The sequence below is a fragment of the Oikopleura dioica genome, chromosome 2 (genome assembly GCF_907165135.1).
Source record: "Oikopleura dioica chromosome 2, OKI2018_I68_1.0, whole genome shotgun sequence".
Classification (NCBI taxonomy): Eukaryota; Metazoa; Chordata; class Appendicularia; order Copelata; family Oikopleuridae; genus Oikopleura; species Oikopleura dioica.
This window is the reverse complement of record NC_137292.1, coordinates 273,105-288,907: the sequence shown is the minus strand read 5'-3', so window position 1 is coordinate 288,907 and position 15,803 is coordinate 273,105. Positions and strand designations below refer to the sequence as shown.

The 15,803-nt window shown below is 38.7% G+C and overlaps 5 protein-coding genes across 5 annotated transcripts; 1 reads left to right on the top strand and 4 right to left on the bottom strand.

The window, feature by feature from the left end:
* The first annotated feature begins 117 nt into the window (after positions 1-117).
* LOC145700845 (uncharacterized) lies at positions 118-2,748 on the top strand. The gene is made up of 7 exons (XM_081778171.1): positions 118-188; positions 502-944; positions 988-1,134; positions 1,172-1,576; positions 1,619-1,830; positions 2,234-2,560; positions 2,602-2,748. The coding sequence occupies exons 1-7, from the start codon at positions 118-120 to the stop codon at positions 2,746-2,748; spliced, it is 1,752 nt and encodes a 583-aa protein (XP_081634297.1).
* A 67-nt stretch (positions 2,749-2,815) lies between these two features.
* Positions 2,816-5,188, bottom strand: LOC145698792 (uncharacterized). The gene is made up of 4 exons (XM_081776015.1): positions 4,027-5,188; positions 3,796-3,983; positions 3,234-3,753; positions 2,816-3,197 (listed from the first exon to the last, which is right to left on the bottom strand). Exons 1-4 carry the CDS (start codon positions 4,307-4,309, stop codon positions 2,830-2,832), a joined length of 1,359 nt encoding a protein of 452 aa, XP_081632141.1. The 5' UTR covers positions 4,310-5,188; the 3' UTR covers positions 2,816-2,829.
* An 87-nt stretch (positions 5,189-5,275) lies between these two features.
* Positions 5,276-6,292, bottom strand: LOC145697257 (uncharacterized). The gene is made up of 2 exons (XM_081774434.1): positions 5,697-6,292; positions 5,276-5,593 (listed from the first exon to the last, which is right to left on the bottom strand). Exons 1-2 carry the CDS (start codon positions 6,261-6,263, stop codon positions 5,384-5,386), a joined length of 777 nt encoding a protein of 258 aa, XP_081630560.1. The 5' UTR covers positions 6,264-6,292; the 3' UTR covers positions 5,276-5,383.
* Positions 6,293-7,128: 836 nt separating this feature from the next.
* LOC145698860 (uncharacterized) lies at positions 7,129-9,615 on the bottom strand. The gene is made up of 9 exons (XM_081776087.1): positions 9,513-9,615; positions 9,401-9,469; positions 8,984-9,117; positions 8,798-8,932; positions 8,618-8,725; positions 8,458-8,492; positions 8,226-8,315; positions 7,877-8,167; positions 7,129-7,248 (listed from the first exon to the last, which is right to left on the bottom strand). Exons 1-8 carry the CDS (start codon positions 9,558-9,560, stop codon positions 8,067-8,069), a joined length of 720 nt encoding a protein of 239 aa, XP_081632213.1. The 5' UTR covers positions 9,561-9,615; the 3' UTR covers positions 7,129-7,248; positions 7,877-8,066.
* An 18-nt stretch (positions 9,616-9,633) lies between these two features.
* Positions 9,634-13,159, bottom strand: LOC145700839 (uncharacterized). The gene is made up of 6 exons (XM_081778165.1): positions 11,990-13,159; positions 11,477-11,537; positions 10,886-10,962; positions 10,785-10,822; positions 10,703-10,733; positions 9,634-9,862 (listed from the first exon to the last, which is right to left on the bottom strand). Exons 1-6 carry the CDS (start codon positions 12,055-12,057, stop codon positions 9,634-9,636), a joined length of 504 nt encoding a protein of 167 aa, XP_081634291.1. The 5' UTR covers positions 12,058-13,159.
* Between the last annotated feature and the right edge of the window lie 2,644 nt (positions 13,160-15,803).

The following is a 15,803-nucleotide window of genomic DNA, read 5'->3' as shown; positions in this document are numbered from 1 at the left end:
AATAATAATCAAGCTTCGGAATTTTTTCTCTGACTTTTGAGCAAGCGTTTAATAAAGTTCACTTTATTTAAGGGATCGAAATTTATTCATGCGCAAAATTTAAAAAAAGGTCAGAAAATGGCTGAAAATAACATGAGCCTCACATCATTTTCAATTTCCGGTATTGTTTATGTCGTGTTGGTTTTCAAGTACAAAATCATCGTCGTTGTCAATACCTCCGAATTTTTTCATTGTTGCCTAAAGATTTTTCGAGATCTTGTTTCTAAAATCGAGATAATGTTACCTTTTCTCTAGCCAAAGCCGTTTTGCTCCGACTTTGAGCAAGTCGAAGTGGTTTTACGAAGCTTCGAATAAAAAAAGACTTTAGTTTATTGCTTTTGACAATCAGATTCTTGCAATAACAATAAATTATATGTGCCGAGTCGCACTGACGATTAAATCATAAAATAAATTATTTTTAAAGCCTTTCTTTAAAAGCAACCTATGAAATCTTCATCAAAGCACTTCAGAGACACCTGAGGAGAATTCTTGCCCATCTGGGTGGATATCAAACAAAGATGCAAGTGGTCGACCCGAAGGCTTTTGCTATAAACTCGTCTCAAGTTCAACAACGGACACAAACTTCCAAGGCGCTCGGGACTACTGCCAGAGCATCGACAAAAATATGCAGATTGATCTGGCCAGCGTCGAAGATTTCTACGAAAACAGCCTTTTGACCTCCTTATTTTACGAAGAATTCGGTCTCAACGGGGAGAACCCGATCAATAAAGACTACGCTGCTTGGATTGGCCTGACCATGTCTTGGGCGGAAAGCAGCAGCGGAAGCAAGTATTTGAAGACAAGATGGACTGATGGCTTTCCAACAGCGTATACGGAATGGGCCAAGGCTGAGCCGGATATGAACTCGATCCGTCATGATCCAGAATTCTCCTGTGCTTACATCGGTAAGATTCAAAAAGAAAGGTATTACGTTATCCAACTATTAAGATAACAAGAAGGAATGGCATCTGAGTGACAAATGCAATGACAAGCTTCCGTTTATTTGCAAAGCCAATGTTGGCGGCATCAAACCACCAGATTGGTCAAATGGCGATCCTCGAGGAGAGCTTCTTGATTGCGAAGTTCTCGGAGAAGGTGAGACTCGTCTTGAGACTTGAGCATCATTCCTTAGATTGGCATAATCTAAACGATGACTGGAGCGAGCATCATTGCGTCAGAGCCTTCGCCGGAAATGTCGGCTGGCACGAGGCAGAACACAGCTGCAATGGCCACGGAGCTCATTTGGTCTCGATGCACAATGAAGCTTACAACTCCCGCGTTCGTAGTTTTGCGTCAAACAAAGTTGGCGACAATCAAATCTGGACTGGCTTGACGAAAAATGGAGCTCGAGGATATCAGTGGACTGATGGCTCGGCAGTGACTTATACGAACTGGCGAGGCAGTCCTAGTGAGAGTGTCGATGATGAGTGTACTGAGCTTTGGAGAGATAACTACTGGCAGCTGGCGAAGTGTAAGGAGACAAGGCCTTATGTTTGTAAACGAAGACGGCCACAGGAATACTGTTGGGGCCAAACTGGTAGGAAGGACGTAAAGAGATGAGTTTTTAGGAAATTTCTAGACTTGGATAAGGAGCCTTGCGGATATGCTGGTATCACGGAAAACTCCTGCGTCTTCGACTTCCAGTGCTGCTATGATCCTGCCGCTGCAATCAGCTGCTTCAAGGATTCGAAGAACAAGTCGAGCTCGGGAATGTCCATCGCCGGCGCCGTTGTTTTAGCCTCGTTTATTTGGGCTTTATGTGCTGCTGCCGTTGTTTTCCTCTTCATGAAGGTAACAAATCATCGCAAAAATAGACTCTTAATTTCATTTTTAGAGATAAGCCCGAAGACAATGATAAGTTTAAATTTTCTGTGAATAAAATTTGATCAAAAACCGATTTCCTTGAATAAAGCTGAAAAAAATCTAACCACAAGTGATCCAAAGCAGCTGGAGTGGCTTTTCGCAGATTGTTGTTTTATCATGTTTAGGCCTAAACAAGATAAAAATGGCTACTGGTATAAAACCCGTTGTTTGAACTCAATTCTCAATTTTGATTTTTAAAAAGATGAAACTTTTGATCTCTTTTCTTTCTTTACAACTTGCTTATTCAGGTTTTTATTAATTAACAAAGCGTTAAATAAATATTTATAAATAAGAGACATCTTCATCATGCTCGCTGGAAACCTTTCGGGAGCACAGGAGAATCGACTCTGAGGTCACTCCATTTTGTCTGACAGGAACTTGCTCTAGAATCGGATTTGCCTGCAAAGATGAAATCGATTTCTTCCCCGCAAATGTATTTTCTGTCGACTGTTACTGCGGACCAGATAAGTGTCATTTGGATCTGAGCGAAGATGTTTCCTGCAAGGGTATGAAGCCTGACTATCAGAGAAAGATACTTCAGTTGAAGGGTTGGGCTCAAGAAAAACCTTCTTCTGTGATTGGATTCCGAAGTAGTAGATCTAAATGCTCGCCGCCGAAAGATTCATTAGTGAAAATGCTAAACTGTTCCAGCGGAAAGGTAACACACTTGGTTGACGAAAAAGGTTCGAATTCTCGTAGGGAAAGAAAAAGAAGCCAAAGTATGAATTTTGCGAAGTAACATGCTCGGATAATCAGACTGAATGGATTGAAAGAGCTGTCTGCGAGCGAAAAGGAAGACGAAAATACCAATGGAATTCCGAAAATTTCTGTCAAAAGCAAGATTAATAAAGCGTTATTATTTATTTATTTTTTGACAGGAATAATATCTGAAGGAAATCAAAATTACAAAAAAACAGAAATAAAAAGTCACTCAATTTTTGTTAGAGTAATTTTGTAGGCTTGAGGAAGAAGATACCATTTATATGGGTCCATTGTTTGACCGACTTTTTCGTTTGCCAACCGCATAAACACGCCGTTATCGTGAAATTCATATTTACCGTAAAGATCCAAATACTCTCTGATGTTCGTCTCCGACACGTAATAAGGTTGGTCTACTTTGATTTTCAACGATGAGTTCCATTCGGAAAGCAGGGTGTTTTGAAGAACGTATTCGTTTGATTGCTCATCAATGTAATCGAGAACCATTTGGTGAAAGAAAACTCCGGTTTCAGGGGAGAAATAAGCTCCTGTCACTGTCAAGGGGCGGGTAAATTTGAAGTTTTGATTCAAGCGCACTAGAAGGATCAGAGTCTATTTTTTGAATACCATACCTTTTTGAAAACTACAACTTGTCTTTGGAAGTTCCCACTCGCGGATAATGTCCCAGCCACTCGGATTCAAATATGTTGGAAAAACAAGTCGTTTTAAGAGAGTTTCAATATCGTTTTCTTGAAAGTCCTTTTCTGCTTCGTTTGGATTAAGATCTAGTCCAGCCATACTCCGATGATAAATTTCCATTGTTATGTGTGTGAGTATTCTTTCAATTGGATACTTCGATTGGTCAACGTTTAGGTCGTGTACCATGGCATGTTTGACGAGAGTTGCGACAGTGATAGGAACGCAAAGATCACTGTCTTTTTGATCTATTGCATTTTTTGTTACATTTTTAAAGTCAAAATTAAATTTTCGTGTAAGTCTTCCTTTCATCGAAGCTGCAACAAGCGATTTCGTCAAATTCGGATCATCAAGGCAAAAAGTAGAGGAGCAATTTATCAATGTAACAGTCTTTTGAAGGCCATCGATGTCTTCAAGGGTAGGGAATGAGTTCCTTATCCACGAAGCACCTGATTCCTTATGGATAGATAATAAAAACAATCGTTGTTTCTCTCAAACCTGCAGGATTTTTTTAATTCTTAGTCTTTCATTGACTGAGAATCTTTCTTGATCGTCCTCAAGTGGTTTGTACAAAAGTGTCCACGCAGATTTCCAATCACAAGCAAGAAAAACAAAAATATTTCGATTGCGAAACTCGCCACGTTCGAGCAACTGCTGACCACAAGAGAATGCGGGAGATCCGGCGTCTAAAAATGCAGATGAATTTATTTTACAAAACATTGCTCTTACAAAGATGATTGTGTGCTCTAAACATGCTTCCGTCTCTACAGTAGCCCATTTTTCGGTAGCCCATGTTCCCACTTGAATCTTCGACAAGTCCATAATCAATAATTTTCGGAGTTAGATTTTCGTCAAGCAGAATATTTTCTGGTTTCAAATCGTAGTGCTGAAGTCCAATGTCCTCCAAATAATTCAGTCCTCGAAAAACTTCTCGAAGAATTAGTTTTCTTTCTAGCGAATTCAATGAATTGTTTTTGAGAAATTCACGAAGAGAATAAGGAAGAAAGTCCATGAAAGTGATCCAACCAAGACAGTCTTGTTTTCCGTCATCGATTTTATCGAAAAATCGAATGTTATAATAGTGCTTCAACACATTTTTGTGGCAGGGCCGAGAATCTTTAGGAGGCTTTCTTCCATTTCTAAAAGCCTCTGTTTTTGTTGGTGCCACAGCATTTGCAAAATCTTATCAGAATGAAAAATTGTTTATATATGAAAATTTGTCTCACCTGAGAAAACATTTATTTCAACCAAAAATGAGTCAAGACTAAAGTCATCAACAAACAAATTCGGGTCGAAGGCTTGCACCCGTACTGCCATCGATTTTTTAGAAGAGTATTGGACGGACTCTGTTTTCAACACGATTGCCTCACCTCCACAGGAGATCAAACGATCAGCTGGTCCTAGATATTCCCATTTTCCAGTTTCTGTACTCAAATCGGATCGACGTATCCATTTTTGATCTAAGGACGAGTTTTTGGCGAGAATTTTGAGCTGGAAGGAAGTCATGCGTTCAGTCACTGAATCAGTGAACTCATTTTCTTCGTTTTTCAATAAAATGAGTTTCTTACGAGTGATGAACATGACTTGAGTCCAGCCAGCCAGAGAGTCTTCGGAAAAGTCCATTCTTTCAACAGAAAGAATAAGTCGGTCTTGATCGTTTCTTGATGTTGTTCGCTTAATTGAACCGACAATTTTACTCATTGATTGATAGATTTTCTCCTCCAATTCGGTTTTTTCTTCATGCGACTTCTTTTCCTCTTTGATTTGTTTCTCGATCAATTTCTTTTCTCGATTTACTCTTGTTAACTCGATTTGAAGGCGCTCCTGTTCACTGTTCAGACGGCACAGCTCATCTTGAAGCTGTTTGATGCGCATTTTCTTTAATTTTGGCATTTTTTTTTGACAAAAATATTGGTCGTCTACTTTTTGTTTTGTTTCGTTTGATCGAAAAAACTCGCAAACGCTTTTGTTTCTTTATTGATTTATTGATTTTATTTTATTTAGGAATGAGCATGTACATGGAGAAGAATTTAAAGCCACTAGACTATTTCCAGCGGTGTCTGTTTGTGTTCAGTTGTGTAAATTTCTACTTAGGAATCATAAAGTCTTCGGACCACCAGTTGCCCATCAGCGAGTCAGCATCGGCATCAAGGGCTCCGAAATACTTGTCGGCGGCGCAGTTGTACTCGTTGCAGCATTGTCGGCAAGTTTGGATTCCATTCTCCCACTTACAGTCGTTTCCGTTGTTAGATCGCTGCACAAGGCAGGCTTGGGTTTGTTTGCAAGACATGATCACCTATAAAAATGATATTTTAAGAAATAAAAACGAGATTTTTTTATAAATTGACAAAAAAGGCAATTTTGTAATAATTTTCTGATAAATTAAGTTTTGAACTGACCTGATAAGTGTTTCCTCCTCGCATTCTCGACTCGACCATGCAGCTATCTCCCTTGTTACACGTGAGTACCATTCCGTTATCCTGGCACTGCCGGATCACCTCGAATGGGTCACTTGCGTTGGGATTGTCAACAGCGCAGGTAAAGCACTCATTCGTCTCCGGAACGCTCGAGCTCGAGGATTCAGCGCGTCCGGCGGAGCTGGCAGCGACTTGACTCGCGGAAGAAGCTGAGTTTTGCTGGCCAGAAAGGAGGTTGGCGAAAGAGTCTTTGGCGGCCTTGGTTCGAAGATCGGTGATTTGGGCGGCGGTGCTGGTTGTCGTTGTGGGAGCTTCCGTCGTTGTTGTTGTCGTAGTGGTTGTTGTGGTCGTTGTTGAAGTTGTTGGAGCATCGGTAGTTGTAGTAGGAGCTTCAGTAGTTGTCGTGGTTGTTTTCTTGTTTTTCTTATTATTCTTGTTCTTGTTTCTGTTTTTCCTTCCTCTAGCATCAAGCGAATCTACAGTAGTACCATCTTCAGCTACAGTCTGAGCAGCAGCAAAACCAACGAGGAAAAGTGACAAAAGCTTCATTTTTCTTTTTCGATCAGAGTTTCTCTGTATTTGAGTGAGAATTATGAATGAAAAAAGGGTTTTATAGGGGCGCGGTGGCGGGGTAGTGCGAGCGCCACCTGAGAACTCGGCGGACTCGCGAAAATGGTAAACCGCAAATGGAGCGGGGAGATGTATACTTAGACCGGGGTGCAAATGATGAATTGAGGAAGGAATTTTAAAAATGGGCTAATGGAACCGATTTTCTCAGGGGCTTATTACAAGGAGCATATTTCGGTTATTCTCTCGATGATGGATTATTTTTGACCATGTTTTAAAACAAGTTTTTCCGGGTGGCGGGCGGCTACGTTCGAAATCGGTTTTTGGGCCCAGTTTTCGAACGGCGTTCGAAATTTCCAAAGAATCTTTGCTAAATATGAGCTGAAATCATTGAAATCGAGTAAGTAAAGGAAGTTGGCATCATCATGGGAGAGTTTACTTACAAATCAGGCGCGGAGCGCATATAAGCTCATTTTTATAAGCGATTTCAGAAATTTTTCGAACAGCGTTCGAAAAATCTCGAACGGCGTTCGAAATTTCGAACGTAGCCGCCCTACACCCGTTTTTTCAATAAAAAAATTAAAGCGGGTTTTTCAAACAAACTGTTTTTTACAATTTATTCAGACAGAATGTCAAGTAGCTGATCAGAATTTTCTGGTGGCTCAACTTTTTGGTCTTCCTCTTCCTCGGATGTTTTTGTTTTCCCTGTTTTCTGAAAAAAAGTTATGAAACCCGGAATATGTAAATAAAACAGGTTCCAAAATTTCATCCGAAGCTGAGCTGGAGGATTTCATTATGCAATCCCCTTGCTTATCTGCTTAGCCCCGTTCATCCCTTTTTGACCAACCTCTTCTGGAGAATATTCATCACCATCTTCATCGCTATTTTCTTCCTCGTCGAATTCTTCAAAATTGACGTTTATGACACCATCGGCTGAAGTTCCAAACTTTCCATCCACCTGTTTGTACTGTTCTTTTTTGTTACGTTAAAGACACTGTGGATCGTTTTCTGAGAAAACTTTTCACTGACGCGGGGCGAAGTTGTTATCCTATCTCGTTCGAATCAGCCCTCGAAAACCTAATCCTATCTGTAGAAAAACATAAAAAATGATCGTGTTCGCGCCGTCATACATTTAAAATCCGTCTTATATATTTTCTAAATTGCAGTATTTTGAGCCACAAGAAGCAACATTACAAAGCGTCATGTTTTGGAAAAAGGGTCAAAAACGAGCTGAAAGTTTTGGCAATTACCGGTGCTTTCGTTGAAAACTGATAGGGTTGCGTTACGGCGGCGTCAGGACTTAAATTTCTAATGGACTTGTGATAACGTTATTTTTTTCTAGCGAAGGGGGTCTTTAACTCGGCTGTCACCGTTTTATCTTCCTTTAGGACTTTTAATTTGAACCAGGAAAAGTTCGTATCTCAATTTTTGAGCAAAAAATTTTGATCAAAATTTTCATGAATTTTTTAAAAATTTTTTTGGATAAAAGTTCTAATTAATTTTTTTTTTATTTTTTGAAAATTTTTTGAATAAAATTTTGAAAAAAAAAAATATTTTTCGCCTAAAAAGACAAAAAAAAACGTGAGATGTTTAACGGCTCCTGTCTGCAGCGTCATGATAGTTTCAGCAGGAGTAGATGTCAATGTCGTCGGTGGAGGTGGAGCGCGCTTCTTTCCAGCTGAAGAGGCTTCGGACATTCGGTTACCGGTATCGCCCATTTCCGACAAATTGACAGCGCCGTCCGAGTGGACTGGGTTCGAGAAATCGCCCCTTCAATTACAGTTTTTACTCAAAACAGTGATTTCCCGGTAGAACTTGCCTTCTTATAAAAAGCTGGTCTTTTCTGGTGAAAACGAAGAATCCAGCAACGGCGGCGAAAATAATCGCTAAAAAATAGAAAACGTATTCAATTTTTTGCTTTCAAAATAGATTTTCAAAAGTTACCGAAAATGATCCCAAAAATGGCTCCTCCCGTCAACGCTCCTGTTTTTCCTGAAGTTTCCGTTTCGAGGGAATCTATTCCCGGAAAATTCTGTTTTCGGGTTTTCCCGCTGATTTTCGGTTATGGACGAAAATACGGTAAAAGAAAATAAGCTGTGAAGACGGTTTTACGTCTCTCAGGGATAATTATGATAAAAATTTGGGAAAATCGTCGTTTCGTGGGAAAAACCTTTCTTGAGAATTTTTTCAATTCTAGATGCTTCGGACTTTTTAGAGCTCAAAAACCATAATTCCTCAGAAAAATTTACGTTTTTACAAAAATACTGTGTTTCTTGTGACTTTCATAATAAAATTTTATTTTCTTCTGTAGCCAATGTATTCAGCTCCTTCCCTTTGCAGCTTTTCCATCCCCGATTTCATCAAGAAACAATATTTGAATGAACTCGTCAGATATTCTAGCGCTTTCGCCGGATTTTAAATGATTCGAAATCGAAGTTCTGATCGTGTTATCACTTTCTAGGGCTTATTTCAGGACCTTTTAAAATTTCAATTTCTGGAATTCTTAAAAATATGAGCAGCCCTGGCCATAATCTTGCGACACGCTTTGATAAACCAATTCGCTTAGCTCATCGAAGTTCATCTGATCGTTGAAATCAATCTTGATCCGCGCGCCACAAGTCGCACAGCAAGTTCCAGCAGCGACAAAAGGGCTGAAGTGAGAGTAAGGGCTTGATATTGAGATTGATAGATTTTGAAGGAACCTCGAGCAGGGCAGTTCGGACGGAGAAGTGCAATTGACTTTTTCGCAGAGGTTGTCAAGAACTGGACCCATCTCGGCGGGATGGCAAGGGCATCCGGAGACAGGACAAGACGGCGAGAATTTCAAATCCAAATGCTACATGTAGTTAATTGCGCTGTCATTTAGAAAAAGAATTCTTGGCAACTCGAAAAGGCAGAAGATTTTGCCAAGTTTGCGATTGAAAATCAAGATTTGGAGCCGAAAAAGATCGATTTTCGAGCTAAAAATCCCGTTTGATTCGCGAAAAAAATTTTGTTGACTGAATTTTGATTAGAAAATTGACTATTTACCGCAATATTCAACGATTGGATGGACGATACTGGGTGAAAATTCGGAATTTTAGTCGAAAATCTTGGGCTTGATTGTTTTTTTGGCAAACCTGAAACTGATATTCTCCCGATTTCGCATTCTGCTTGTAGTCAAAAAACTCAGGAGCATTGCTGATCGTCTAAAAATCTCTTCATTTTTGTTGATTCAAGAATTGATCTAACCTGTTGAGCAACTTCAATTTGTTTGACCGCGGCGAGTCCTTGGACCATAAAGGTCGAAAAGGGCTCGAAGATAACCCCATCGCTCTGGCAGGGCACCAGTTTTTCGTCTTTTTATTCGATATCAATTAGAGAAATTCGTTACTTTGTAAATTTCGTCAGAATCGTGTTTTCGAATCGATAATCCGGAAATTTTTAAATTTTTATGAATAACATAAATTATCAACGTGAGAGCGTTTCCTAATAGCAAATGATCTCCGGGAACACTTGGTACTTGCCAATTCTCGATGTCGTACCATTCGTCCGGCACCGATGAATATGACAGTTGGCGATTTTCGGTACAACCATTTATCCTTAAATATTGGCTCGGCAACCTGTGTGGAAAATCTGAGTCAGGGTCTCGAAAAACTTCTAAGACCTGACTCAGGTTTTCTTCACAGGTTGCCAAGGCCAGCCTCAAATATTCTCAATTTTGAGGCCGATGCATCAGAATAGACAGCTGATCTATGTGATCCTGCAAATCAGCTGTTTTTTTTTTGTTTTGCGCACTATTTATGGCAATATAGAGGGATGCCCATTGATTTATTTACGAAATGAAACAAATTATTACTTTCGAATTTTACGTCGAATTACGTTCTTAGAGAAATATTTTCAAAATGAATGCCTCGTTTATTTTTGAGCCCTACATCTTCTCTTTGTTGATAAATGTTAATGATATTCTTCGTGAAAAAACACTGTACTGTTAAAAATAGATAACGTTGAAAATCATTCATTTTATGTTCTATTTTTTTTCTAGTACAAGGGGGCGGGAGCAGAGGACCCCATTGTAGATTGGCTAAAAACATAACAATCATCATCATCTTGCCTATCTACCGTTCCCAAATTATTCGCACCTGATAAATTTAATGGTGGCGCTAGAAAATAAAATCGCTTTAAAAACGATCGACTCTTGTCATTTTTTATGAAATGATGTTCTTTATGCAAATAATGAGTCCATAAGAGCAATACTCCTTGGTGACTCCTTTTAGTCAAGCTTTTAATAAATAAGAATAATGAAGAAATAAATGAGTGGAAAATGATCTTATCTTGTGATTTTTTATAATTTCCGAAAATGAAGCTTTTTTATGTTCTTCATCCAAATCTTCCAAAGAATCCTTCCTTTTCAAATCTTTACATGAATAAATCTTACATACCTTACACTGCTGCCAAACTGGACATTGTTCCCTAAAAAAACGAAATCATTCATTCTCACGTTTTTTAAAAATGTTCGCTTACCAAGAATCAGCTCCCCGTTGGTCGGCAGCTTCATTGATCTACAGAAAAAGTTTTTAAAAAAGTAACTCTAAAGAGAGCAAATGCAGGTGCTTGATAAGTACCCGAAACTGAAGGAGGCGGTGGCGAGGATTGAGGTCGGCTCTGATGCTGAGAATGTGAGCGCGTCTCCTGAGCAAAGCTGAAATATTTTTGAAATGGAGCGAGGAAGGAATCGAGCACTTGAGATTTAAATGAGCAGTTCGAAGAATTCGAGATGAAACAACTTTCGTTTTGACGTTCCTTTGGCTCAGCAACCTGTGTAGAAAATGTGAGTCAGGGGGTCGAAGATCTCTAAGACCCTGACTCAGGGGGTGGAGGACCCCTCAGACCCCGACACAGGGGGTGGAGAACCTCTAAGAGCCTGACTCAGGGAACGGAAGATCTCTCAGAGCCTGACTCAGGGGGTGGAAGACCTCTCAGAGCCTGATTCAGGGGTTGGAGAACCTCTCACACCCTGACTCTGGGGACGGAAGACCCTTTCTCAGGATATCTACACAGGTTCCCGAGCCAAGAAAGTGCCTTATCTCAAATAATTGCTGACAAAGCGCACTTTTTCGGGAAACTGATAAGCCGGATAGCCTCTTTTTTCTTATCACTTGCAAATTAACAATTGATAAAGCATTTTAGAAGCAAAAATGCCTTAATTAACTCACCGTGTCGATTCCAGGCACGTTCCATCGCTCAGAAGGCACCAAGACTGCATCCTTCTTCCAGCTAGAAAAACGATAATACTGTATCATTAACGCAGTATCGTGAAAATATTCATTATCGTAAGCGAAAGATAACAGGCCGAGCTATTCGTGTATCGTGGTTTTTCTGTTTTCAGTATAAATTTAGTAAAGAATCCCAAGAAATCAAAGTGTTGGTGAGGTTTTATTGGGATGAGACATTAACCAAATCTTGGCCTTGGTTTTTTTTCGAATAATCTCGAAAATCGGCATTTTCCATGTCTACACCCTTAATTAATTACTTCGTTCCTCTTTCGTCATGTGAGATTTTTCATGCTTGGAATTTGCGAGTTCACCCTATCGTGATATTCTCGTGAATTTACATCTGTTCTTGAATTCTTGAATTCTTGAGCAAAGACGTCTTTTTGCACATTTTCAAATTTTATCTCATTATTCCGAATTTTTCTTTCTGCATAAAAGATGAGATAATTTTCTTACCGTAGAGTTCTTTCTTCTTTTCCAAAACAACCCGAAAGTAACAGAAAAAATGCAAAGTACAGTATCATTTTTGAAAAAAAAACGATGTTTTTTCTTTCTAACAGAAAAAAAGTGTGAAACGTAATTATTGGTGGCGAAAAATTGAGTATTTTGACAAGCGTAACTCACTATTTCTTCAAATAGAGGCGTGCAAATCGATCAACTTCGAGAAATCTTGTTAATAAAGGGTCTCCTCTCGCTAAAATCCAAGAAACTAGGGATCAAACAGTTTCTTGGGAACTTCTTGGGACCTTTCTTTTTCATCCTTTTTCTTGTAAAACTGAGTAGAAAAACCACTTAGAATAAGGGCTTATCCTTTATCTTATGTTTTTGTACGGAATAATTAAGATCATAGACGGAGATAAGCTTCTCCGTGAACTAAGGGTGCGGTCCGTTATTATGCGAGGTCAATTCATTATCCAAAGAGCTTGGATTCGGGATATTTTCAACATCCGCTTTTCGAGATTCTTAAATTCAAAATTAAGCCGACTTCTTGTGGAGAACCCTAAAAACGGCTCGATCCACTTATAGAGCCCTTTTACTTAGCTCAAGCATTTACAGGTTCAGAGTTATTCAAGGCGAAAACTGGGGAAATCGAAGGTTGTACCCTTAAGCTACCTTTATTCTTTCGAGAAAATATTGTATTGAACAAATTATGTAATGCATTTGACAGGCGAAGATCTAGCCTTTTTATCTTTCTGCAGAAAAAATAAGCGCTGGGTTGGAATCCACAGGGTTCGCGAGTACCTGGTGTAACCCAGACGGATGCGATAAGCAGAAGGTCATTTTATCGCTGCTTTACCTGGCCAAACGAGTGTAATTATCCCCCCGACAAAGAAGTAAAGAATGAACCGTTTTTCAAATTCCTTCACATTCAAATTGCAATTTGCTCGAATTCGGTGCTCCTTCAAGAATCGATCCTGTTTTCTATCCGATTAGGCGGATTGGATGTGTTTTTGAGAATGAAATAAATTGACTGGCGCATAATTGAAATAAGAGCTCGAGATGAATATTCTATTCCTTTTTCTTATATTTTTTAAGCAAGGAATTGCTTATTACGACACCGAGTTTTCCAACGCTGTTTTTGATTTTATCAGTCAAGAGCAAGATGCTGTTCGAGAAATGCAGGAAAGGGTTTTTGTTTGCTTTTATTTCTCGAAAAAACAAACAAAAACCAAGGTGAAAGGCTATCATATCAAGAAATCGTGATCTTTTCCCTCATATTAACAAAAAATGGGAAGTTTTTAAAAACTGAAAATCATCAATTTTGAAGCTGGAAATAATCACTGCAAAATTTTCAATAAAAAGACTGTTTTATTATAATAAAGGATGAATTTACTAAGGACATTTGGTTTCGAAACGGCAGCTAGAGAAAAATCACATTTTTAGATGAAGGAGAGCCGGAACGAATTTTGAGCAGAAGAAACTCAAGAAACTGAGGGAATCTAATTGTACAATGTACAGTCAACATTTGAAGCCCGTTTCTTAATGAAGAAACTCTATTATATTTATAAATTTTTGAGCTCTCAATCAATAACAACTGTCTTTCTTGAGCCCTGATTCACAATCTCTAGAACAGGCATGTGATTCCGTCAAGGATTGTAGAATTTTTCTAAACAAGATGTTTTTAACTGATTTTTGCCATTATTTTGACTTTATTTGCCAGACAACGGAGATTCGGAAAAATATCACTCAAAAGCTCTCGATGTTATTTTTCAAATCGGGGGCGGTCCCTTAAGGGTGTCCCCAACGATCGAGGCCGAGACTGTCTAATTCGGTGACTCAAATTTTTCTTTTTATTTAGGAAATTCCGATTCCGAACCTTTTTTCAGATCTTTAATATCTTATCTACTTCTCGAGATATGGCTTTTTCTATGAGCGCGCTAATGCATTAGCCTTCGATAGAAATTTCTATGCATTTGCACTGTGGAAATGGCTATTTTGAAATTCTCAATTAACTGTAGCAAATTAAATATCTCCTGAAAGCTTTACAAATTTCCTTTCTGCTGATACCATTTTCAAAAAGATCCGATGAATTTTACTTATTGTAAGAGCGCGTCAAAACTCGAAAACACCTGCTCTTTGGCGCCGGAAAAGGGGATTAACCTACTTATCGGTGCACAATCTGAGCTCATGGGAGCCTTGTTGAAGGATCGAACTATGTTCAGACTGAAATTTGGAAAAAAAATCAAGCGATTAGAGCCCTAAAATTTGGTACAAATTTTGTTAAAATCATCATTATATATATTGTATATTTATATATGCATTTGATATAATTTTAAAAAATCTGTCAAGATTAATGCAGAGAAAAGTGTTTAAGCAACATTATTCTTTTCGAAATTTGAAATTTGAACGAGTACATTTCGAGAAAAACGATCTCAAAGTTCCCCGAGATTACAGAAATCGAACTTCTTTGAAGCGGCGGTAGGGGATTAACGGATCAAAATCTACAAAATCGGTCAAGATTAATGCAGAAAGAAGGGTCCAAATAATAATATTCAAATAGATTTTTCATGTAGAAACTATCCGATTAGTAGAATTAATAACTCAAACTTGATCCTGTTTCAAAAAAATCGTTGGGGACACCCTTAAAACAAAGAAAAAGCTCTGACATTAAAAAAAGAAAACGAACGGAGAGTAAACTGTCCAGCTGTCAGACAAGCAATGTCCGAAGTCTTCATAACTTAGTATGGAAAAAAGTTTCGGTAAAAGCGACCCAAATATAAATCACTTGCAAAGGGTAAAATGTGATAAATATTTCGGTAGGCAACCGAAAGAATTAAACAAATAAGACTCGTTTTTTGGAAAAATATTTCGGTACGAGCCGAAACAGAAATCAGAATTTGCTGTCTTTCGAGCGATAAAGTTTCGGTAGCTTTTTCCATTCTCATCCTGATTTGATCTGGTAATTACATCGAATGAATATCCCTTATCAATTTGTTTCCTCCAAAATCTCGAGTTATTTTCCGCTCAAAAACAGAAAAACTTGTGGAGATTCATTTTACTTCTACCAAAAGATTTTTTGTAGATAAAAGTACTAAGTTTAGCCTAAGGTACTTTCTATAATTTGAGGTTAGGGTTAGGGGCACTGGGCAAAATGACGGAACAAACTCACCCGAGGGGGATAGGCTTCGGTAAGCCTAACTAACCCTAGACTAGACCCCGACATCTTAGGCCCGAAGGGGCGGAGCCCCGAGGTAAGGGGCACTTAGATTTGATAATTTCCTGCTGAAAAATTTGGCCTCTTTCTACCGAAATATTTTTGCAAGAAACGAGCTCAAAAGTGAAAAAGATTTCGGTAGCCTACCGAAACTTTTTTCCTCAAAATGGGGAAAAAAGTGAGAAAAGTTTCGGCTGTTACCGAAATATTTATCAGAAAATAAGCTCACCATATTTCGGCTGTTTTACCGAAACATTTTTCCATACTACCCTTCATAAACGAGCTTGTTTTCACTTTTTTCGCAAAATAGCTTTTTTTCTCTCAGAGATCACTCGTTATGGTTATCAAAGAAGAAAATGAAAGAATTAAAAATGCGATTTTCAACACTAAAATCAGGGTAATACTGTGTTAGTTATAAAAACAAAATTAAGGACCCCACCGTCAACAATTTTCGAAAAATATATTTTCGGAATCTCATAATTTTGACCCAGGAAATGGATTCTACATGTCAAAAAACGATTTTGAGGCTTCATTTTTTGGGGGTCTATCTCGACTCTAACACCCTCAAAATCGCGTTTGAAAATTGGACTTTTTGACGAAAATGACGAAAGAGTC